At 36.8% G+C, this 27,183-nt stretch overlaps 1 protein-coding gene across 1 annotated transcript in view; it reads right to left on the bottom strand.

Annotated features, from left to right (window-relative positions):
* Nucleotides 1–8,939: 8,939 nt before the first annotated feature.
* Pde9 (phosphodiesterase 9) overlaps nt 8,940–27,183 on the bottom strand; it is a 479,057-nt gene continuing 460,813 nt past the window's right edge. The window contains exons 8-9 of the mRNA XM_069834095.1: nt 18,598–19,002; nt 8,940–13,304 (exon numbers count right to left, since the gene is read on the bottom strand). Coding sequence (XP_069690196.1) covers nt 12,222–13,304; nt 18,598–19,002 — 1,488 coding nt within the window. The 3' untranslated portion in view covers nt 8,940–12,221. The remainder of the gene's footprint in view (nt 13,305–18,597; nt 19,003–27,183) is intronic.

Genomic DNA, 27,183 nt, shown 5'->3' with positions numbered 1-27,183 from the left:
GTGGCTTCATTTCGTATCACAGGTTCAACATTAAAGAAGAAATCACCTGGACGAAATTCTATTGCACTGAGATTGTCCGAGGCTACGGTAAGATCTCGCGCCCTGCGACTTCTTTCTTTGGGACCATTTGAAGGCGTAAGTTTGTAAACATCGATCACATACACAGGACGAACTGAAGACAGCGATTCGTGAAGAAATCGTGGCAATTGCACCAGCTATGACTGTGAAAGTGATGGCGAACAACAGAAAACGCCTCGATGCCTGTATTGAAAGCCAAGGACATTATATGGATAATGTTGTTTTCCATAAATAAACTGCATGTATTGGTGAATATGTTGATAACAATAAATTTTTGATTTGATGAATCTTTACAATTTTCTTGCCATGTGAAATCCATCCGTTCTTTCTGACGCACCCTGTACAATAAAAATTGAAGTAAAAATGAAATGATGTCACTGTACATTCATCAACGTTTTATCTCGCATTTTATATATTATATTTGAATACAAAATAGTTAATGTAACCCATTGCACATCAGTATAATAGTTCAATAGAGGTAACAGTGATCTGAAGATAGTTTACAAAACCGAAAACGTTCAAGTAGAATGAAATAAAAATATCACATCAATATATACGATAAGTTCATGACGGACTTAAAAGAAAATATTGTTAAATTTTTTAGTAAAAATATCGTTATTTTCGATTTTACAAGGATTTGTACTTTTAGAATGGTTATGGAGAGGGGATTCGCCAAAGAATGTTTCACCCAAAAGTGGGTCGCGCCTTTAAAACGTTTGGGAACCACTGCATTAGACTATGATATCTGATAAATTGATAATGTAACTGAAAAACTGTACATTTGCTACCATCAGTTTTTAACAGAATATACTGTAGTCTATTAACAGTGATATACCAGTATCTACCTAAAAGCTGTTTACGTTACAGATTATTGATCTTACTCTCCCACTAAGATCTGTACACAATTACGAATATTCATTTTTATAATAAAATTAATTAAAAGTATAAGTCATAACAAGAGAAAAAGGTATTCAGATGAAGCGTGAATGTAGTGAATGGGAAATGTCAGCTGGTATATTTTAAGTTACGGTTCATTTTATACTGCAGTATATGTTAGGATGCTGGCTTCAATGTTCAGCACGTTAAAATAATATATTCCCTGAGTTTGGTTGCCCTATTTCAAGTTTCTTCAGTTCCACAGTCAACTGCTGTTCCCTAAAACTTGCTACAGCCATTTACAAATCCCTTTATTTTGTCAAAATTATATTTCAATAATCTTAATCTGAACATAAAAACTGCATCAAGGAATTTTATGCTCATAAAGTGAACAGCGTAGAAATGATTATTATAGGTTCATAATAATTGTCTACATTTTCATACCCACTTGGACTTCCCATCTATAGTTTTCTACAGGTTCAATAAATAATATGGCTTAAATAAATGATATAGTAAATGACTGATTAAATGGCAAACTTACTAGTGTCAATTATATGAGCACGTGTGGCTTACAGCTGTTTCGGTGTATACTGAACACCATCATCAGAGCCTACTAGATCTCGGCGTCATCTCGACATCGTTGCCTGTTTGTAGGGATGCATTTGCGTGTTGAAAAGTAGAGTCGAATAGTGTGTGTGTTCTGAAATTGATCTGTGTGTTGAGAATTTGGTTAGGGTGTGTTTTAGTGTGTTTGTATATTTCATACAACCCAAAAACCAAAAACTCAACACTATTTTTGCTTGTAACTTTCGACTCGGTCATTTCCGGACCAGAGTTCCTTATCTCAAATTGATACATGTGCTCTTCACCATCATCCCTGAAAGTTTGTAACACCATCTCGGAAACACCCTGTGTGTATGTATGTATGTATGTATGTATGTATGTATGTATGTATGTATGTATATATATATGTGTGTGTGTGTGTATCATTCGACGATATGCGTCAGAGGAAGAACAATTTTGTTTGTATGCATCTGAAATCTGATTAGTGGTATATGTAGCTAATCGGCGATGTATGCATTGGAGGGGAAAAGGAACTGGCCACCCTACTCCATTATCTTCTGGCCTAGTTGCCTCATGAGTCATGCCTTATTGGTATTACTTATGAGGTTCAAACCTATCTTCGAACAGTTGACTAAACAACATATATATATATATATATATATATATATATATATATATATGAATTATATGAATTATGTTGGTAGAATGTATTAACGAAGTTAAGGTTAGTCAGAACTGTAACATTTATTTCAAATGTAATTTTCCTAAAGTTTTTTAAAGTAACATATCATTTCATAACTCATGAACCATTAAAACTAGACGGCTGAAATTTGGCATACTAATTCTATACATAGTAGAGCAAAAGTATAGACCTACTGTAATCATGGCTTTACATTTCAAATTAATTAGATTACTGTCCCTGATGTCCATATAATTTTATATATATATTTTTTAAATACAAAGTTAAAAAAATATTGCATGCACTCTGTAAACTTAAACATTGACATAATAGTCTACATTGTAGAACGATATGTTTTTTACATATCCTGAAAAAATTAGAGATGACAATAATTGAGTTTGAAGAGCTCTACGTTCACCTAAAAATCGTACCAGCATCCTACACTTTATTTTTCTATACTTTGATGAAATATTTTTTATAGAAAACTGATAAAAGGAAATGTTTTTGTTACAAGTTATTTATGTTGTTCAATCCACCGTCAAATTGGAATAATATTTTTGTTCACTTCTGACTATACTTTATAGTGAAAACCTAATAGTGAAAAATACTGTGTTTTCTAAAAATTTCTGTGCCGCTTCACGTACAGATACCCTTAAATATTCATGTCTGCATACTTCCAAATGTCTATTTGGAACTGAATGTACGGATTTGTGTTCAACTGCTATATTTTAAAGTCAAGTAGATGCGCTATATTTGCTGAAATTTGACAGATTTACTCTCCTTCAATAGGATTAGGTAGGTATTTTTGATATTGCGTTGTTTGTTCTGTCTCTTTTAAGAAGTAGTTTTAAGCTATGCTGCTTGTGACTGTCTATTGTAGTTTATAACCTTCACACAACTGGGAAGGAATGGGGACAAATATCTTAACCTTTAAAGATATATTCTATAATTTATATATACACTTCTTTCAGGCGTGTTTGTGCAAGTATCATAAGTATATGAAAGAAAAACATGTAATATCGAGTGTTTGCCGGTTCGGTTGACCAAAAACAGACGAAATTGGTCGAACTGTATTCCTGGCGTACTCAAGATCGATCACCATGAGTTATAATCAGTTTTGTATACAGTTGAGTTGTGAGAGTGGTGCTAATTTGATTCTTTGCGTGGTTCATTGCGAAATACTGTGTAATATGGTGACAATTCGATATAATTCTGTGGCCGGGAGGAAAAAGGTCTTAAGTAAACATTTTACACTTTTCAGGAATACAGCAGAAAGATTGAAATTGGTGTCAATTATAGAGTTTTTTTTTAATTAAGAGGTTTTTCCTAGATATTATTTGTTTATATTTTTTCTAAAATAGATAATGTTGCTCATTTAACAATTTTCTTGATTATTTAAAAAACTAGCCGCACTTAAGCCCTTTTAAGACTAGAAGCCAGACTGATAGAAGGGACTATTAAACATAAGACCTTTTTCATGTCAAAATAAATGAGAAATGTAAATTATTAGGAATGCAAAATAGATTTTAAACAATTATAGGACTGTTTACCCTGGTGCTTAAAGTTTTAAAAGGAACGGGCATCAGTATGTGATAAAATGGCTAAAATACAAGTTAGACCTTTTTAATAGGGAAGCATGGAAAATAAATTTGTGATGGTTTGTAAGGAATAAAGTATTAAATATACATCTTGATTACACAACTTTTAACACTGTATCACTTCAGAACGACCAGTTCTGAAGATGACCCATAAATAGGTCGAAACATGTAAACGAGGTACGTGAAATTTAACACAGGAAAGTCTTACCATACATATTCCGAAATATTAAATATACTTAAGTCCTTTATTCTGTGTGTGCTCAATTCAAAAAGTACTTAGGACATTTGGTAACGCTCTATAAATCCAGTCAGGAGTCTTATTTGACTTTAGCCGTTCTACCAGATTGTAGAGAATTGTTTCCGCTTTCAGAATATATAAAAATCTCATTTTCACAAAAAATTGACTTAAGACCTTTTTCCTCCCGGCCACAGAATTCAAAACAAAGATTATTTATTTGCGACAATAATGTGGAGAAAAAACATTCTTACAAATACTGCAACAAGAAATTTCGTCGTGATTATCCTGGGTTGCACGTGCCATCACCTAAAACAATATTTAAATTAGTGAAACACGTGGTATTCCCGGTGACTTTCATTTGTGGGCTGCTCTTAAAAAGTATAAGCAAACAATTCTCGTAATCTGGAGGATTTTTGCAATACAGTAAAATGAAACTTCACGCAGCTTTCCGCAATCTTTCTAATAGGATTGACGCATGCTTCAGATCAGAGCGGTGAACACTTCGATCGTCCGATGTAATGGTGAGTATGACGAGGGTTGTTTGAAACGTTCATAGCCTGACATAGAAATGAAACTATGATCGTTCTGAAACAATATTTCTCAACATAATCCCCCCTTGAGATTCACACACTTGATGCACCGGTGCTGCAATGCTGCACAGATTACTCGAGATCTGCAAAAAAGTCTTCTTCTGCTACGATAATATCTTCATCTGACGAAAATTTCATCCCAACCATGTGAATTTTTAGCTTTGGCAAAAGAAAGAAGTCTGAGGGTGCAAGATCTGGTGAGTAGGGGGGATGCGGCAATAATTCAAACCGTAGTTCGTGTAGTTTAGCAACCGCGATTATAGACGTGTGAGCAGGTGAATTGTAGTGATGAAACAACACTTTCTTCATGGTCATACCTGGTTTTTTTCACGCGAATTTTCCCTTTCAGTTGCTGTAGGAGATTCGAATAATATTTTCCGGTTATTGTCCTCCCCTTTGCTATATAGTATATCATGATTATCCTCTTAGAATCCCAGAACACGGCGGGCCACCATGATTGCGCCACTTGTAATTGCGCCAAATGGGTTGCTGTATATCCGTATTGCGTTTGCGCCAGTAACTCAAACATAATATGCAACATTTTCGTTCATAGGTTGGTACAAAAAATATTTAAGATGTTATGATACGATACAAAATCTTCGTTAGTGGAGGACATTGGTTGCAATTCAGTTACAGCTTTGTGAACTTCAAGTAAGGTTGTTGGTAGTTTCGTCATCTGGTGACGTCGTTCTCTGTAGATTGCTTCTCGTAATAGTTTAACGTCAGTAAAATGCAATACACTAGCACAAGGCTATGGATTCTCATTGAATGTTTTAGATATTATGATGCCTGGTTTTTAACTTAAGTTACTAGTCGCTCTCATTTTACACGATGCACGTATTTTTTGCCGTACAAGATCTCTTTCATTTCTTTGGTGATTATGGCCGCCTAAAATTTTCGTTTCACCGTTTAAGATTATTATTTTGGCAGGACAATTCTTCACTGTACAACGCCAACGTATACGTCATCTACATATGTGTACTCCTTAAGAAAATTAAAACCATCTCTTACAAGTAAGTTCTGTCCTCTATTGCTGAAACTTTGGACTACCTCTATGACAACCTTCACTAGTCGCTAGTCTCCCTCACAATCTTTATGTCCTCTCACTCAATGTGGCTACTACTAAAACAAAACACGCCACCTGGGTATCGTGCACCGGTAGATTTCGTGCTCTACCAACTTAAGAAAAATGAAAATTCTTACCCAACCGTCGTTGTCGCAAACCCATTACCCTTAAATATGACCGTACTTTTCAATTGTAAATAAACAATAAATCTGGCGCAAACGCATTGCACCCGAACACGGATGCCATGATGCAGCGATATTTTACTACTTAATTAACTTATTATTCCCAGAACATGAATTTTACCAGCAATCGAAAAGTATTGGGACTAAATTTGAATAAGGAACAAAAATAAGTTTCCTTCCCAGGCAGGATTCGAACCACGAAAGTCTTAGTTACCAGTCTATCGTGCTCTGGAGTGAACAAGGCTCTGAAATCAGCTACAAGGGTCGGTCCGGTTTTTTTGCCACAACTGTACATACTACATTGCTTGCTAAAACACGTGAACATTTAATTATAATGTCTTCAAAGTTAACTTTGCATTTGTATAAGAGACCCTGGAAAGGAATGTGGTAACAATTAAAAAAAAAGTCTACTTAAATGTTTTGAATATATGTATGTAGTAAAACCATTTCAGTCCGTAATTTCGTAAAAAAAAAAAAAGAATTATTTTCAAAATTTCATCACTAAATATTAGACTTGGATATTATTTTTTGATTTTGCGCAATAGTTTTCCAAATTTTGTGTATAACTCTAAAGTTATTATTTTTAAACCTTTAAATTGATCAGAAGTTTACACGCTTTTAATTTCTAAACTTTCCTGAAAAGTTTTTATTTGTGGACATAATGCGTTTTGATTCCGAGCTCCCCATTATGTATGATTTAAATATTGAGGAAGACAAGATGATACAATCAGTTCGCAATTTTGAAAGAAGTAAATGTAGAGTAATCCTTAAAAATACCAGTAGGTACATAAGTATAAATGTGTTCTAGTTGACATTTTATCGAGTTTTATAGCACTCCATCCACTTTCAGAACGAAGGATCTTAACCACAAATTCTTTCCTCTTTCCTGTGAATAAGAAAGAAAAAAGTTAAATTCGACAAAGTAACAAAACTGCCTAGTAAAGCTCTGTCTGCACATCTTACCAGCTCAATGTCCATTTCTGTTCCCATTTGAGAAGTAGCCTTCCCATAAGAATATATTCCTACTAATATATTTCAAGACTCCACATGATACATCATGTATATTGAGCCACTGCTCTACACACTGCATCTAATCGTTGTTATATGAGAAGCATTTTTAGCGTAATAGTAATTATCAGGGGCGATTTCACAGGGCATGCTATAGTTGCTGCGCAAACCCCCCAAATATTTTCGTAGAATGTGTATTTCTGAAAATGGGATTACGTACATTAAAATTTATTTTGATTTTTGAAATATTGTATAGGCGTAATACCATCCGCAGGTTGCACACCGCAAGTATCGCAACGCTTGCTCGTTTCTCGGAGCTACAGGAAAGACGTAGAAATAGCGAGATTATGATGCGCGCGCAAGTGCCTTCCTCCTTACTCCGTCCTAGGCGCACATGCTTCTGTTATGTGTTGTTTGAAGCTCTGGTCCGAGAGCTACACCAACGACTATTTAACGTTACACAGAGCAGTATTGACTGCTGTGATTTGCGAGTGCAATGTAATTGTATGACCGGAATGCATATGTTCGCTGCTGCATGTATTATTAATTCTTAAACATTAATTTGAAGTACTGCAATGAGTTCGGAATTGTGTTCATTGAAACCTTATTATTAAATCCATTTTCCCGAAGGACTATTCCAGAGAAGACAGACATTATAGAGAATATGTGCGCTCCTTCAGTGCAGCTCAATGCAACAATGTGCATTGGTTGGCAGGGTCGAAAAAACTAAATAAACTGTTTTGTTGGCCATGTTTGTTATATTATATCGAACTTCTACATCTGACAAGCGAATATGATCCATGACTCATAATGATTTCATAATTGAGGCATTGACATGGGAAAGGTCGTAACTGCCAAAAATTCGAATTTTTAGTTTTTTCATTGAGAAGGTAGTAAATGGCCATGCCAATGGCACAGAGAAGGTAGTATGTCCGTATGTAATGAAACGAAGTTGGAAACGTAGTCACTAGATATTGTAAGTTGTATGTGCACAGCTGTTGGCGCGGAGAAGGTAGCAACTCCTTTTACAACATCAGAGTGTGTCTAGACAAATATGGGCTGATAACTGTGCAGGGCAGAATAAGAATCGGATGATTCTAATGGTCCTGATTTACATTATTGCCAAGAAACATTTTGATTCAGTGGACTTGAAATTCCTGGCTTCAGAACATTCCTACATGCCATGTGATAGGGAATTTGGCATCATAGAGAAAAGAAAAAAAAAAGATGCAAGACCATGGTTCCAGAAGAGGTAAGGTCTAATAATGTAATAATGATGAAGGATGAGGATTTCTTCGACTTTTCTGCAGAATGTGACAAGTTTTTGAATACAACTCCTATCAAAATCAGCACCCTCAACTGGATTAGACTCTCAAGAGCTGATTTTCCTCTAATAAAAACAAGACAGTCATTTAATGACCTTGTAATGTGGACAGAGCACAGGGTTTTTAAGAAAGGACAGTCATTAACGTCAATCACTAACTTGCAGTGCTTGCAACGCCTTGAAAGAAGACCAGTCGTCCTTGATGCCAAAAAGAGAGACTTGTTATCTATGTTAGACTTCCTCGATGAAAAGTATCTTGCATTTTACCGAAATATTTGTGCATAATGTTTAAATAACGTCAATTCTCAGTTTGGCTAAGGAGTGATATCAATGTTGTATTTTCATAAAATAGGATTTCACAGATAAATCTGTGCCAGACTTTTCAAATTTCATTTGTAACACAAACATGAGTGTATGCCTTTCATTTAAAGCAGTTTCTGTAATAATGTAAGTGAGAAAGTGTTCATAAATTTGTTTTTTGCTTCCCCTAAAAAATTTTGTTTTTGGCAGTTACTACCTTTCCCATGTGAGTGCCTCAATTATAAAATAAATTATTTATGTGCGTCTGATTATTCTTGTTATTTATGAATTATTATATCCTCCCATCTTCTCCTGTGAATAAAAGAGCAAGCCTGACTTTCGTGACTAGCATTCGCCCCTGCTAATTATTATTATCTGAAACAAACCTGTAGAATGTAATTAATCCTAGGTTTGAGTAGAGGAAAATGGTATAAAGTTTCAATGATGTTCGGACTTTTATTAAAATCTAGAACTAGACTAAGACATTATTCGTGGACTACAAAGGCAACATACAGCTGCCACAATAGGTGGAAAACTAAATATAGCTTTGTATATCACAATTAATATCTTGTGAATCCACAATATTCCAGTCACGCTTTATATGAAGAACTCAATAACATTCACAACTAATAGAAAATAGCCACCATCTTCCAAGAGTTTTGTTTTAATGAGGAGAGGGTAAAGACATGTTCCTTTCATTCAGGAATTGATTACTGGAGCTTTCTATTAGGTAAACATCTTCAGATATCTTTCACCAAAGTCACACGCTGCTGCTCAACTTGACGAATGTAGAACTGTTCAATTTTGAATGACTAAGTCTCCCATTTCACATGATCAATAGCAAACAGAAAATCATAAAGAAATAAGCAAGCTGCAGCACCACAGAATGACCAGCTTTCTGTCAATAAATATGAGGCATATAATTGATACAGGGACATCATTTTATTTTTACTAACATTTTTAATATTAACCTGGCTATACCACTGGATCAAAGCCGTTTGTTACCCCCTTCTACGACTGGAGTTCGATGATACTGGCGTAATATACAAACAAATCACTTTACTAGGTATAGGAGGGGAAAAAAAAAGTAGTTCATCCATTTACGTAAACTAGGAAATATCGCGATTTTGAGTTTGATCATTTTCATTCGGTTTTTGTTTAATCAAAATACAGTACAGTATTAACAATGAATGTTTTTACTCACGAACTGAGCTGTCCATGTGGACGTATTCATTATGCAGTGTGTATTATACTGTCTGCAGCACATTAGCATACAATATAGAGAATGAAGTTAAATTGAAAAATAATCATAATATGGATATTTATACACATTTTTTAAAATGGTGGCCGTTCATTTCGATACAGGTTTCAGTTCTAATGTGCATATTATCGCATTATAGACTATTGTACCTAATCCCAATTACCAGTTTCGTCCTTCGTACTAGTAACTCATGTTGAAATAATTCTGTACCTACTCTATAAAAGAGTACCTTACGTACTGTAAATTCAATCTTCACTTCTGCCCGATCCGAAAAGATAAAATTATTCAGACATACTATCTACTGTCCGTCCAAGTGGTTATGTCGTAAGGTCGTAGAAAGGGAGGAAATCACGTGACAGTTAATTATTTAACGGGGCCCTTTTATTTAAGTTATTCTAAACAGTTGTATAATATTACGCAGACGTCAAATTCCTAACAGAAATTAATGTTCTCAGAAAAGAGCTAAGACAGCCCAGCCACTAGCTGGCGAATAAAAGCTGGTGGGGGAAACCGGGATACGACGTAGGCAAATGGACGACAGTACCTGTGCGAAAATGATTCAATATTGAAAGCTCTTTCGTCACTGGAAAACGCGAACATATTTTTGGAACGTACTGTTTACTATGACCGTAAGACTGCTATGACTGTATATACGGTATTGGATCTGTGTGGAGGACGGTTGAGCTTCATTAGTAGAAGGGGTTGGAGTGAAGTACATTCAAAAACTCAGGTACAATAAAAATTGAAGTAAAAATAAAATGATGTCCCTGTACTATCTCTCTAACGGAGTAGAGTTAGTAGTTTCACAGAGGAGTTTGTCACTGACATGTGAAGTGCTTCATCTGAGTTTGGGTATGGAAAGGACTGGAATATTGTCTGGAAGTATGCAAAGCTGATACATGGAACTGAGTGAGACATACAGGCATTTCCTGCTTCATTTTGTATTAATGCCAATATGGCCTGTGACCCTGACCACATGGAGCTGACAAACAGATAGACATGCAACTTGCATACGTTTTGAATGACTACAGAGTCTCCCATTTCACATGATCAATACCAAAAAGAAAATCATAAAGAAATAAGCAAGCTGCAGCACCACAGAAGGACCAGCTTTCTGTCAATAAATATGAGGCATATAATTGATACTAACTCTCTAACCGAGTAGGTTTGTCACTGACATGTGAAGTGCTTCATCTGAGTTTGGGTATGGAAAGGAATGGAATTTTGTCTGGAAGTATGCAAAGCTGATACATGGAACTGAGTGAGACATAGGCATTTCCTGCATCATTTTGTATTAATGCCAATATGGTCTGTGACCCTGACCACATGGAGCTGACAAACAGACAGACATGCAACTTGCATACGCTTTGAATGACTACAGAGTCTCCCATTTCACATGATCAATACCAAAAAGAAAATCATAAAGAAATAAGCAAGCTGCAGCACCTCAGAACGACCAGCTTTCTATCAATAAATATGAGGCGTATAATTGATCCTATCTCTTTAACCGAATAGGTTAGTAGTTTCACAGAGGAGTTTGTCACTGGCATGTGAAGTGCTTCATCTGAGTTTGGGTATGGAAAGGACTGGAATATTGTCTGGAAGTATGCAAAGCTGATACATGGAACTGAGTGAGACATACAGGCATTTCCTGCTTCATTTTGTATTAATGCCAATCTGGTCTGTGACCCTGACCACATGGAGCTGACAAACAGACAGACATGCAACTTGCATACGTTAACAGGATGTGGGACTCGGGGAATTCATGTGGCTTATGGTTAGTTCTTCCAGCCGTAAGCCACACTACAGAAACAGATGACTACACATTGTTATACTTGTGTTTCACATGTTCTGTTGACAATAATTGTGTTTACATATTAATCTTTTCTCGTTTTTAGGAAAATACATCTATAGAGTAGCAGTGTAGGCCCACAGCGGGGGCTGCGGCACCCCACAGCTTCCAGAAGGGATATGTAACCAAAGAGCTGAGTATCTACTGCGGTGGGCCGGAAGCCGCGGGACAGGCACGTAGAGGATAGAACACCAAACAGAAACAATTGACTGTAGCCCCCAACTACCCGAGAGAGAGAGAGAGAGAACAAGTAACACTGAAACAGCGCCACCAAATATCTCTACTTTGACAACAAAAATAGATTTGTCTACACTCTGGCTTACCCTTTCTGCTCCGATAGTTTAAAATATATAATTATATATTGTCGAAACGCCTCTCTCTCGTCACTTCGAGTCTGAATTGTACTACGACTAACATGAGGTTGTGGTGAAAGGACTAGCATCGAGTTACCAACTGTCACCGGCACAAGTCTGCTCCGGAAGCACTCACTGGAATGATCGCATGGCTGTGACTAGGGTAGAGCACTCACTCGCCACTGAATACTGAAATCACTGCGCCCGCCTGCTGCGGCAGCAGGTGCAGAGGAGGGGCAGGGGAGGGGTGTGTCATTCCTGCAGACTGTGGTGGGGCTTCTTGGTGCGGAAGCTGGCGGCGAGGGATGCCATCCAATTGTGCTGCTGCGGCCGCGTACCTTCCGAGTGGGTGTTGCTGCGCCCCAGTCTCGCCAGGAAGCCCCGTCTGGTGCCCGGACTGCTCCACAGATTCGTCTTCTTGCGGTTGTTGTTGTTGCCGCCTGACGATTTGTCCCTTTCCTTCAGGATGCTGTCCAAGCTCCCGGAGAGTGCTGCCGCATCACTCTTCTCTGGAATGTGGTCGCTCTTGTTGCGCTGGGGCGAGGCGGCCTCTGTGGGGGACAGGAGTTCCAGGGAGGACGAAGGCGGATGCCCCTTGCTTGTGCCCACCACCAGAGACTTCCAACCCCTCTTGCCCACGCCAGCGCTGCTCCTCCGGGTCTTTGGTAATGTCATGGCTTTGTGAGTGGAAGGGGAGCCTGAGGCCGAAGAAGCGTCATCAGGGTCTGTGTGGTTCTTGTCGCTGTTGAAGGACAGCTTGTCCGTGAGCGTGCGCAGCCTGGACAGCAGTGTCGCCCTCTCCCTGCCCCGCGCCCGACTGGGCTCTGCGTCCTCGTGTGGAGCGTCCTCGCTAGGCGCCACCGCTCCGTCCTGTGCCTGAGTCTGCTGCCTGCACTTGGTCTCCCCATTGCAGAGCTGCGACCCGTCTGAGGGGGAAGCAGGAACGGAGTTGCTGAGGCGCGGGGACGGAGATGCGACTGGACGGTGTGGGGGGGTTGTAGGGGTAGTGACGGGAGACTGAGTGGAGTCCCTCATGGCTCCGTCACGTATGGCCCGCGCAAGCTCATGCACGTTTTGGTGGTACTCTGCCTTCTCACGACTTCCCTTGCGACTCCCAGGGTAACTCTTCCTGCCTCCAGGAGTAGTGACGTTTCCTTCCGTGGAGATCTTAAACTTCAGTGTCTTCTCACTCACCTCCACCTCTGTCACCGTCTCCTCTTCGTCCTCCTCGTCGTCCTCTTCATCTTCTGCTTCTCTCTCCAACTGCCCTTCCGACTTCATAGCTTCCTCTTTGGATGTGTCTGCCGGTTCCTGTGAGGTGCCGTCTATAACTCCCTGTAACGACAATCAAATTCTTAGCGATAAAAATAAACATTATCGTCGCTCTCAAATGGTTAACGTCGGCAATCCTTTGATACTCAAGTTTACACTTTTCATCGCGTGTTTGTTCTTTCACTCGTGTACTTATTACTCACCGAGACAATTGTTCTTTTACAGACAGAGTAATTTGAATCAGTTGGGGGGAAAGGTCGAGGTCAGCAGTCACGTCCTATTTTCACTTTAGAAGTGTGTCACTTTGTCAGATGTCTTTTAATGATGATGATGATAATGATAATAATAATAATAATAATAATAATAATAATAATAATAACAAACAATCAGTCAGTGCTGATAGGAAGATCTGCGAATCTTTATTTGCGGTACAGTAAACATTAACTCTTTGACTTGCCGACGTTAACCATTTGAGAGCGACGACACATGTACATACATGGCTTTATGACTGAATAATGAAATATAAGTAAGTTATGTGGGTTGTCACAATTGAATTCCAAAAGTGTTGGTTATGCTACATCAAAAATACTGGAATTAACACTGAGATCAGATTAGTCGCACTACGTCAATTTTTTTACATTCGACTTTTCTTTTGACAGGAAAAGACATTTAAAGTAAGATGGAAGCATGCTACGATTTTTCTGTTAAACCTATATAACTCTTCAATTTTGCAGGAGTTTCAACCCATGATTACTTTTGCAGATCCCCATTGGAAATCCATTTGCTATTAATGTGTATAGATGTTCATCAGCAATAAATGTCCTACTTTCATGGTTTTTAATTTTAACCATTAGTTTCGTGGTTATATGAGTATTTTCGTATCTATTCAATGGCTATAAAAAATAAAATGGCGGCATAATGCAATAATTTGCGAGTCACCTTCCAATGTAATGACTTCATTTTTGTTCGGAGACAATAATTTGTATGACGTGTTTAAAAATAAACAAACAATTTAGAGTTTTTTTTTAGCTGCTAGCTTCGTCTTCAAGTACGAGTAGAGTAACAAGTACAAAAATTAACTCTATATTCTTATTCGTGAGACAAGATAATTCTAACTTTTTATTTTTTAGTCCGGCATTTTCATAAACGACTAAATTAATTTCAACTTCGTTTAGTGTTGCATTTAAAATGTTCATAATTGTTATTTTTTTTTTACAGAATCAGAGTGTGTATGAAGATATACGGATTTAAGGCTAACTGAAAATCTTCAAAACATTTTAAAATTGTTAAAGTTACGAAGAGGGAAGATGAGGCATTGTGTTCAACTTGCAATCAAACTAAGTACTCCTTAAAAAGGTAAAATAGGTTTAGAGCACCATCTAGAAACTGTTCGCAATAAGAGAAATATTATATCACTTAATGGAGTTCGAAAATAATTGATATAGGCTATTTATTGTGCCACACAATTTCAAAAAGATGATAAAGTTTTGGTTGCTGAATTAACATTAGCTTACCACATAACCATGCATCATTTCAATTTATATATATATATATATATATATATATATATATATAGGCCTACATTCTGAAAATAAATTGCACTCAAAAATTTTTAATGACTTGCAAATATCAATGCAAATTTTCTCAGCAAGAACGAAGACAATAGATTTAATTAAATAATTTTGAGGCTCTATTAGAACATTAGAACACAGAAAGCAATTATAAATATTTATAAATTCGTTAATCTTCGATGCTGCTTACCCATTAGAGTTCTACGAAATGTTTATTTGGTCATTTTTCAGTGTATCATTCAATATGGTATTATTGTTTGGGGTGGAAGTACAAAAATTAATCTTAGCCCGTTAAATTTACTACAAAAACGAATAATTAAAAATTTGTTTGAAGAAACGTTTTGATTATCCAACTAAATTAATTTATTCTGAATTTAATGTATTTAATATTGAACAAATTTATGAATATACTCTGTTAAAATTTTATCATAAAAATCGTAATAAGTTTATATTACAGGCACATATTCATGACACAAGGCGAAATAATAATTCAACATTAGTAGAACCTAATTATTTCACATCTGCTGGTCTAAAGCATAGCATTAATTTTGGCCCTCGTTTGTATAATTCTCTAGCTAAATTACACCCAGAACTTCTAACATGTAACCCACTAAAATATAACAAGAAAATTAGAAACGTGTTAATATCTTCAATTTGATTAAATAAATTTATAGCCTATGTGTATTAATTAATTAGCCTATATTATATTTGTATTCTATAATTTTGGAATTTATATTTTTTTATAAATTGTCCTGCTTTATTCACGTACGATATTATTCTTCACTATGTTAATATTATATTATATAAATTCATTGCCGCTGGTATTTTAATTTTTATTTCCTATTTTATTTTATTTCATTTTCTATATTCCTCTTATATTAATATAGGCCTATTATATTATATAATTTCACTGTAGCTATAATTTTAATTTTAGTTCCTATTTTATTTTACTTTGTATATTCTCTTATGTGCTTATTAATAATATATCTGAACTGCGACCGAACACGAGCGCTGCTCATTCGGTCCTCAAATTTTGTTAATATTACTGTATCTCCTTTTTTATATTGATTGTATTATTTTACTTCTATTTCTATAGTTGTAATTATATTCTGTATTCTGTATGTTATGATACTATGATCATATCTCACCTTCTTTCGAGAAGTTATCATGGCTTAAGTTACACGAGAGGAGAAATCTGCACTCACTTTCTCTCCTATATCGAATTATGCACACTTCATTCCCCTATTATTTATTCGCTCGTTTTCATACTCTCTCTCGCTATCATAATATTAATACTCGATCACAACGCGATAACACGCTAGAAATTCCACTTCACACATCATCTCTGTATTCCTCATCTTTCACTGTTGCTACCTCTCGTCACTGGAACTCTCTGCCGTCTGAAGTCAAGGGCTGCCGAACATTGAAATCTTTCAAATCCAAGTTAGAAAATTATCTTATGACGAGTTGCCAAACTAACTTACTATTATGACAAGAGTTGTATTGCATGTTTCCACGTATTCACATTTTTTTATGATATTTAACTTATTTTATATTTTTGTTTTCATATTTTCCGATAATGGTATATCTCTAATGTGATAAGTTGAGCTATATATAAATATAATTTTCCTTACTGTGTATACTTAAAAATATTGTATTCATTGTATGCTTTGTACTGCACTATTTTATTACTACTATTAGTATTATTATTACTACTATTCTTATTTATTATTATTATTATTATTATCAATAATTGTCTTATTTTTTATACTTTGTATGTCTCATTTATTTTGACCTGCTGTTCACATTTTATTATGTTTTTTCCTTTCTTTCGGTATGTTATATATTATGTCTGATTTCTACTTACTTGTTGTTTACATTTTATTATTATTATTATTATCTTATTCAGTTTTGTGTGTAAAATTGTAGTGTAATTTGTAAATTTGTAGTGTTTTTTGTAACACATTTTTACTCCTGGTTGAGTGTTAGAGAATGCCGTATGGCCTTAACTCTGGCAGGTTAAATAAATCATTATTATTATTATTGTCATTGTTATTATTATTATTATTATTATTATTATTATTATTATTATTATCAATAATTGTCTTATTTTTTATACTTTGTAGGCCTCATTTATTTTTGACCTGCTGTTCACATTTTATTATGCTTTTTTCTTTCCTTCTCTATGTTATATATTATGTCTGATTTCTTCTTACTTGTTGTTTACATTTTATTATTATTATCTTATTCAGTTTTGTGTGTACTTTGTAAATTTGTAGTGTTTCTGTAACGCAGTTTTTGCTCCTGGTTGAGTGTTAGATAAGGCCGTATGGCCTTAACTCTGCTAGGTTAAATAAATCTTCATTATTATTATTATTATTATTATTATTATTATTATTATTATTATATTTAAATTTAAATAAATAAATAAATTACAATGTCAAAAATTAACTGCACACAAAATCGTACTGCTTTGGGTTGCAGTAACTGAAACATAACTTTTGATCACAAGAATATACTCATTTTATAGAGTCTATGGCAAAATAAGGAAAACATTATTATTTCGTTGAAATCGATTACAAACAAATTCTCAGTTACTCAAAAACCCGTGGCCTATTTTGGGTTCTGCACATGTATGGACACTGTGGCACTGTCATACATCCACTGCCACGCAGTGCATGAGGGTAGGCCACTAGAGGGAACCCAAGAGGTGGAACTTAAGCTGAGAGGATTCAATCCGACATCGGGATGGGAATCCGGTGTGGCTTAGTGGATACAGCGTCAGCACGTAGAGCTCAAAACCCGGGTTCAAATTCCGGTGCCGGAGATTATTTTTCTCTGTTTCACTCATCCTTCATCATATGTCTACTGAAGGTTGCAATGAGAGAAATAGTGAACGGGAGAAGAGTTCGGGGCAGAAGAAGATATCAGATGATAGACGACATTAAACTATGTGGATCATATGCGGAGACTAAGAGAAAGGCAGAAAATAAGAAAGATTGGAGAATGCTGGGTTTGCAGTGAAAGATCTGCCCATGGGCAGAACACTTAAGTTATGTAATAATAATAATAATAATAATAATAATAATAATAATAATAATAATAATAATAACAATAATAATAATCGCATTGTATTCTTCACCTGACATAATTAGGAACATTAAATCCAGACGATTGAGATGGGCAGGACATGTAGCAGGTATGGGCGAATCCAGAAATGCATAATTATAGAGGGTTAGTTGGGAGGCCGGAGGGAAAAAGACCTTTCGGGAGGCCAAGACGTAGATGGGAAGATAATATTAAAATGGATTTGAGGGAGGTGGGATATGATGGTAGAGACTGGATTAATCTTGTTCAGGATAGGGACCAATGGCGGGCTTATGTGAGGGCGGCAATGAACCTCCGGGTTCTTTAAAAGCCATTTGTAAGTAAGTAAGTAAATAAGAAATGAGATTTATGCGTCGTACAGCGGGATACACGAGAATGGATCACATTAGAAATTTTGACATTATGAAAGAACTGCAGATTGAACCGATTACTGAATGCCTACAGAAATACAGACAAAACTGGAGATCACATGTCATCAGAATGCCTCGTTCTAGAATTCCACGCCAAATTTTAAATTACCATCCTGTGGGCAAGAGATCCTTGGGCAGACCGTTCAAGCGTTGGCAAGAGACAGTAACGGGCCACTAGGCCCAATACTTGCAAGGATGATGATGATTATTATTATTAAAACAAAATATCCCTTTAAGAGTGAATTTGTGCTTTAGAAGGGCACTGACCCCAGGAGCCGCCACGTCGTCCTCCTCTTCCGCAGACCTGGACCGGGAGCTGGTTCCCAGACTGCGCCGCGACTTGACGCTGTGGGCGCTGGTGGACTTGACGACAACCGGAGTCGTGCCGCCGTCCCCCGAGTTCTCCCCCACGTCCACCACGCTCTTCCGATGCAGGCGCTCGTCCTTGGCCGCCTCGTTGAGGCGCCTGTAGTGGTCGAGCGCGTCCCGCACCGGCTGCACGATCAGGTCCTGCAGCTCGGCGAACAGCTCGCCCAGGGCTTCGAACAGCGGCAGCAGCACGAAGCCGATGAAGCTGCACTGCGACGACGGCTTCGTGATCTTCTCGCGGTCCATGAAGGGCGTGACCGGCAGCCCTTCCAGCTTCTCCGCGTCGCTTTGCTTGAAGAACTCCTGCAAAAAGATTAAGGCCCGATTGTATAAACCATTTAATCTTAGATCAGAGGTTAAATTGATCCTTGTTTCAGCTGAACTTGGAATTTTGTGTTGTATAAAGTCTAATCTGAGATTAATTTGTCTCAAACTAAAGTCAACTTTGACAGAAGAAATTTCTCCGATTAAGTTAGATGATCCAAGTTCAGTTATTTCTTTTCTGTTTGAAATATACGAGTGACAGATTGTGCAAATTAAATATCCATTATTATTAATATTAAAAGATATGTTAGGTACATTTATATGTATTTCTTTCAATTTCTTGCCTTAATACACAAACATTCTTATATTTTATAAGGCTCTATCGTGTTCAGCAGTATCAAATAACATAACCTATAATTATATTATGTTTATAACAACCATTAATTACACTGATAAACAAGTGGTAGATATCTGACATGATGTTTACTATTTCTAACGTAGTTTTTCATGCTGATTTCAAATCCGAAAACCGTTTTGCGCTATCGCGTCGGATTTTGAAATTATCGACGAAATTTTGTTTTTACATGGAACACGATTCGTCGAATTTTTTTTTTTTGTCGTTTTTCCAGATGATGTAGAATTTCACCAGATGTGTTTTGATACGTGTGCGGCTATGTAACAGACAAATTCCATCGGAGAACTTTTACACCGTTTCTTAAGAAAATATAATGTTAACTATCTTTTTGTCAAACGTCACCGGACTCTCCTACAAAACTAGTGCATCTGTAAATTATCCAGACGTTCCTTCAGTTTCTAAACCAATTTTACACGACCCCGTCACTTGTCCAATACCAACAGCACCTGCAGAATACACAGTTAATTAAGAAACGCAAGAACAAAGTCTTCTTTCATCTCCTACCAACCACCCAGACTCTGACTACTACCAACCTGGATAAGATATTCATTTAATGAATAATGCTCAACTTTGCGATTTGTACGGGACCTGGCACTAACAAAAGGCCAAGCTGAAGTGCTCGGTTCACGTCTTAAACAATTTAATTTTCTTGCACCGGTTACAACGACTTCACAGTTTCGGCACAGACATAAAGAACTTCTTAAGTTCTTTGCAATGAGTGATACTATTTGATAATGCATGGACATTCAAGATCTTATGTCAAGCTTCGGGGTAGAACACAGCATTGAAGCATGGCGACTGTTCATAGACTCACCTAAGACAAGTTTGAAGGTAGTAAATAATATTATTACACAATGGAAACAGATATGCGTCAGTACCGGTTGCATATTCTACGCACCTGAAAGATACGTACGAAACCATGTCGCTATTTCTTGAAAAAATATGCTGTCGCGAGTGCAATTGGCGTATCTGTGGTGATTTAAACGTTGTAACTATTCTTATGGGAATTAAGACAGAGTACACCAAGTACTGCTGCTTCATCTGCGAGAGGGACATCACAGATAGAAAGAACAATTGGCCGTTCAGAAATAGAATGCAGCCTTCGTGTGCCGTGGGTTGAGCATGACAAAGTTATCGTGTCACCGCTTCATATACAGCTGGGGCTCATGGAGAATTTCGTGAAGGCATTAGACACCGACTGAGATGCTTTCTGGTATCTGTGTGACAAGTTTCCAGAGTTGAGTTACGCGAAAGTGAAAGAAGGTATGTTCATAGGTCCACAAATGAGGAAGATCATTGCAGACAGCCACTTCCAAGACTTACAGGATGGTACTGAAATATTACTACTATAATTATATATCATGTGGCGCAATTGCACCATTTTCTTAGCTAAAGCCATGTTCATTAGTACTCCATGTAGCAATAAATGCTCTACTGAAACTCCTGTCTGTGAGTTGTTATACATAATGTTTGATGTCGTATATCTCAAGAACGGTGGGTAATAGAGACAAATGGTTTGCATATTTGGAATCGGCATGATTCAGTTGTCTTAGAACGTCTGTTGGGTACCAAGATATCCACTGAAAATGTTTTTTTGTTATTCAGTGATATTAATGGATATGATAGGTACATTCATAAATGTTCAATTAACTGTATTACTAAACGAAAATTGTCGTTTTATAAAGGTTTATTATGTTTAGCAGTATCAAACACCATAACATGATAACAACTTGGAGAACAGTCAAGCTTCTTCTTATTGTCCGCCATTATTTACATTGAAAAAAAAACCAGTGTCTCCAACAGAGTGTAATACGGAAAGTCGCCAAAAAGTAGTTGTAAAGTCGCTAGATTTCTCATTATCAACAAAGAAAGATTAAATTTTGTCACTATGGGGTGCTAAAAAGGTCACTAAATCCCTATTTAAGCAATATAAAAGTTAAAAGAAATTGTTGTTGAAAAAGAGTTAAAGTCGCTGGATTGGCAACACTGAACAAACCTGTATAACATGGTCCGCGCATCACGTATTTCACCTGTTTATGTGATGTTGCCAAATCCTTTTCACGTGAACTTAGATTGCATTTGAACCAAGGTAATTTGATCGCAGAAAAGTTTTATACAATAGAAGAAGTGTCTGAACTCGGTTTACTTTTCGATCTTCGATCAAAGTTGATCTTTAGTCAGGGAGTTTTATACAATTGGGCCTACATCTCTTGTTGGAGCAATTCTTGTCTGATTATTAGGGCTAAGATTTTGATGACTTATAAAAAATGAAAAAAATGTCCTAAAAACAATGCATTTATGACCTAAAATCTTTATGCTCGACCATGCCGAAATGTAGTAATTATACACCTGGTAGTAGCCCTTTAATGCACCTCATTAAAGTACACCTATTCATTATAATTCAGTTGTTCAGCCAATGAGAAATGTTTCGGGCCTAAGGTTTGCTGCGTACCCAGATTTCAAGCAGGCAACCCCTCTCGTCCCTATGCCAGCCCCTTCCGTGCGTCGCCAGCCGGCGATCGGGGAATGCTATGGAACAACGAGTTAGATACTACAGAGAGGCTAAAGACCTCTGATAAGCGCTCCCTGCGGAGGCCAACAGTACTATGGATCGTTCCCTAAAAAACATGGCGGTCTATAGTACCGCCAGCCTCCGCAAGGAGTGCTTATCAAAGGTACACTGCAACGAGTTGGTACATGTATTATATTTTTCAGATACATCAATATTTAATTTAAACATTTCGCTATAGGTTTTGTAAAAAGCTGATTTATAAATGAAAAAGTAATAATTAAGACTTTAAAATTTCCAAAAATGTCTCATTCCCTCGGATTTAAATGAAATGTACCGTAAATCATAATATTCGTTGCTGGATAATTAAACCCTCTCAATACAGGTACCATTGCCGCAGAGAATTATAAGATAAGACGGACTGAGCATAAGCGAAGTATCTGTATTAATAAGTTTGTACCATCAAGAGTTTAGTATTTATTGTGTTTATAGGGCCTACTCCAATTTTCTTTTTATTAATGCGTATTGTTAACAAAGAGGAAAGTTAGCACTTGCATCACACACAATTTGTCATTATTGTTCAAAATAATGTAAGAACAGTTTTATTCTGCAAAAGCCTCTGCTTAGTTGCGAGACACGTGTGAGATGAATGCTTGTTTCAAATTATATATTATACACTACACGATGTCTCCATCACGCGAAAAGAAGTGTAGCTAGCTGTGGCTCCTGTTGTTTCTGATAACAATGTTAATCGTAAGTATCTTATCGTTTCAATAAATGTGGTGAGTTATGATCACGAGTAACTTTCTATTAGTGTCATTCTTTAATTATTATGTTGCATGCTAAGAGGTTATTTGTAGTTTTAATAATTTCAGTTTTCAAAAGTTCTCTATGTTAATTCCAATTTCAAATGAATTTTTCTCAATAACTTAATTACTGGATTTTTTTTTTCGCCACTACCTTTCCTATATTTTACTCCTATTAGTTATATACGTCGTCTCTCTTGAAATCACCTGTTGAGCACTGAATTACATAAGTTCATATTAGGTTAGATTAGCTGTAAGGTAATTAAATTTGTGACGAAGTCAAAAAATTATTTATTTTTCTTCTGCCGATTAAATTCATCCGTCTTTAGGTGCTTTGCTTTGGTTGCATTGAGTATAGTTTATCATTGAATATCTGGGCTATATTTAGTGAAACTAATAAAACATAGGCCTACAGCTGTTATAAAACGTAAAGTTTTGTGTGTATTTCACTTTTTACTTATTAACATAGTATTATTGTGAATTGAGTTACATATTAAGACTAACTTCATCACAGTCATTTCCTACAACATCCTAGCCACGCCCCTTTGTTTTGACTAACCGAAACATGGCGGACCAATGTTCAATTGTCTTCAACATTCTGAGGTCTTTGTCCTCTCTATAGTATCTAACTCGTTGCTATGGAATGATGACAAAATGGAGAAATGGTGACGGAATGATGTAGATGCCTAATATGGGAAAAAACGAGAGAACCCCGTGAAAAACTCCAACTGCGACCTTGTCTGCCACATGGATTTGACCCGGATCGCCTGCGTGACAGATCGGAGGTCTGACCACTCAGCCACAGCAGGGGTGTAAGTCAGATTCTGATGAAATTGTTTTTTCTAGCTTCTGAAGGGGAAGAGGAATTAGCACATCACTGGCCGATGACAGATTCTAAACTGGGATGTCACGGAGTACAGTACAACTCCAATTCCTTAACAGAAATAGCTCATCTATTTTGGTTGACCAAGTTTGCAGCGATGCAGGCGCACTACGAAAAGGCCCATAATCACGATAGTCCAGACCTGCAGAACTGTAGCTCCTCAGAGCGACTGTTTTCGTTCCCCTTCTACTCTATCCACCTTTCCTACCAGTGCGGTCATAGCATTCTAGTTACGTTCGGCTGCATCAACATTCCTTCTCGCGGCGGCAGGTACACAATAAGCTATCAAGAATTACAAATAAACAGATAATAAAATCCTTAGGAACACATCTTTGGAAAGTAAGAGAAAAACGTATGAGGGAAATAAATAAGTTAAAAGACATGTCAAATAAATTTTAAAATGTATGTGTGCATATAATGTAAGAAGGTCTACCTATGTAGGTATATATCGCCCTATTAGACTACTAGTAAAAGCGATTAATTCCACTTTTTATGTAAAATAAGTTAAGTACAGTCTCCGACTTGTCTTTCCGTGCTCTGTATTCTACTAAAATGAAATAATTCCGAAATGTTGCTTGCAGGCAACAAACCAATTAATTAATTTGAAGAATTTATTATGATTTTTCGTGCATTACATTCCTGTTTTACTAAACTTCCATTACTGGACTTAACTAGTTTTACTAGTAATAGAACGATATACAGGGACATCATTTTATTTTTACTAACAATTCTGATATTAACCTGGCTATACCTTTGAATCAACGGTTGCTATCCCCTTCCACGACTGGAGTTCGATGGCGTAATATACAAACAAATCACTTTACTAGGTATAGGAGGGAACAAAAGTAATTCATCCATTTACGTAAACTATGAAATATCACGCTTTTGAGTTTGATAATTTTCATTAGGTTTTTGTTTAATCAGAATACAGTACAGTATTAAAAACGAGTGTTTTTACTCACGAACTGAGCTGTCCATACGGACGTATTCATTATGCAGTGTATATTATAGTGTCTACAGCACATTAGCGTACAATATAGAGAATGAAGTTAAATTGAAAAATAATCATAATATGGATGTTTAAACACATTTTTGAAAATGGTGGCGGTTCATTTCGATACAGGCTTCAGTTGTAATGTATGTAATTCCAATTACCAGTTTCGTCCTTCGTACTAGTAACTCATGTTGAAATAATTCTGTACCTACTCTATAAAAGAGTACCTTACGTACTGTAAATTCAATCTTCACTTCTCCTTGATCCGAAAAGATAAAATTACTCGGACATGCTATCTACTGTCCGTCCAAGTGGTTATGTCGCAGGATCGTAGAAAGGAGGGAAATCACGTGACAGTTAATTACTTAACGAGGCCCTTTTGTTTAAGTTATTTTAAACAGTTGTATGGGTATAATATTACGTAGATGTCCAATTCCTAACAGAAATTAATGTTCTCAGAAACGAGCTAAGACAGCCCAGCCACCAGCCTTTACAGAGAGGCGAATAGAAGCTGGTGGGGAAAACCGGAATACGACGTAGGCAAATGGACGACAGTACCTGTGCGAAAATGATGCAATATTGAAAGCTCTTTCGTCATTGGAAAACGCGAACATATTTTTTAAACGTACTGTGACGGTAAAGCTACTATGACTGTGTATGCGGTCTTGGATCTGTGTGGAAGACGGTTGAACTTCATTAGTAGAAGGGGTGGGAGTGAAGTACATTCAAAAACTCAGGTACAATAAAAATTAAAGTAAAAATAAAATTATGTCCCTGTATAAATTTTATGTTAATAAGTGAGTGATAGCTATATGGCAGGAGGTCAATGCTGTCATTCAACATTGTAACGCACTGCAGCTAAACAAACAAACAAACAAACAAATAGATAAATACATAAATAAACGCACTGCAGTTTGAAAAGAACTGGAACTTGGTAAAATCTAAACCCGTGAAGAAATACTACTTCCAAAGGAAATGGGAATATGATTATTTTGTTGTTGAAGAAGACGAATGAATTGTTTGTTTATTGTGTCTCATCCAATTTATTTCTACTCGTCATTTCAATATTAAACCGTCCACGCCTGTGGAGTAACGGTTAGCACGTCTAGCCGCGAAACCAGGTGGCCCGAGTTCGATTCCCGGTCGGGGCAAGTTACCTGGTTGAGGTTTTTTCCGGGGTTTTCCCTCAACCCAATACGAGCAAATGCTGGGTAACTTACGGTGTTGGACCCCGGACTCATTTCACCGGCATTATCACCTTCATCTCATTCAGACGCTAAATAACCAAAGCTGTTGCTAAAGCGTCGTAAAATAACCTAATTAAATAAATAAAAAATATTAAACTACATTTCAACAAAGCCCATATTAAGATTTATGGAATAGACGGACTTTCGGGTAAGTTCATTATTACGAACTGTATATTGATTATTTATTTATATAGGCTACTGTTAAATTAGGGCGGCCGGGTAGCTCAGTTGGTAGAGCAGCTGGCCACGGAATGGAAGGTCCGGGGTTCGATCCCAGGTGGTGACAGGATTTTTTCTCGTTGCCAAACTTTCAGAACGGCCCCGAGGTTCACTCAGCCTCCTATAAAATTGAGTACCGGGTCTTTCCCGGGGGTAAAAGGCGGTCAGAGCGTGGTGCCGACCACACCACCTCATTCTAGTGCCGAGGTCATGAAAAGCATGGGGCTCTACCTCCATGCCCCCCACCAAGTACCTTCATGGCATGTTACGGGGATACCTTTTACCTTTACTGTTAAATTAAGGACGTCACTCGTGTTCATTTTGTATTGAAATGAATAGTGACTTTCAAGATTCATTACTTAAATACTACAAATTTATGTTTCCATAGGTGATGATAGGAGGAAAGTTTCCGAAAATCTAAAGCAGGCTAGGTGCAAAGAAATCTCAAAGAAACTACCGACAGGAAATCTAGCATAATTGTAAACTTTGAAACGAGGTAACGAATGACTTTATTACAATCCTATTTTTAAATTATAGTATCGCCAGTGATGGACCTTTTAATGTAAACAACTCTACGCAAAAGTCGATCATCCCCAATAGAAGTGGAGTGAGGCTGACGTCATATTTCCCCTACTTATGGGTTCTGCAGGCCTGCTATAGTACCGCAAATAAGTACGCAGTGTTATAATGACATAATGTAACATTTCGATGGTGTTGAACAGCAACCTCGTGTGTAAAAAAAGAACACAATAGGATTTTACTTGATTCCAATTAAATAAATTTTCCCGAACCTACTGCAAACGCATCTAAGTCAAGACATGGATACAAACTTCACAAGAAGAGATTTTAAATGCCTCGTATGTCAGATATTTGTTTCTTATTAAGATATTAAAATGTTTCTTCGCTCTTCCACAAAATTGAATTTCTTATATACGGAGATACGATCACGTAACACCGTCACTAGAATTGTTGTCTTGGAATCCACTTAAAGAAAGAAGATTCTTCAACTCCCTCATTACTATTTAAAATCATCCACACCCTCTTACCTAGCATCTCGTTTTGTTTACCTTTCACTACGTCGAACCCGGAACATGGACCTTCTCTCTATTCCTCTGCACAGAACATCCTTCTACTCATAATCTTTCAG

The sequence above is a fragment of the Periplaneta americana genome, chromosome 8, assembly GCF_040183065.1.
Source record: "Periplaneta americana isolate PAMFEO1 chromosome 8, P.americana_PAMFEO1_priV1, whole genome shotgun sequence".
Taxonomy (NCBI): Eukaryota; Metazoa; Arthropoda; class Insecta; order Blattodea; family Blattidae; genus Periplaneta; species Periplaneta americana.
Note: the sequence above shows the minus strand (reverse complement) of the source record. Positions and strands in the feature narration are given on the sequence as shown.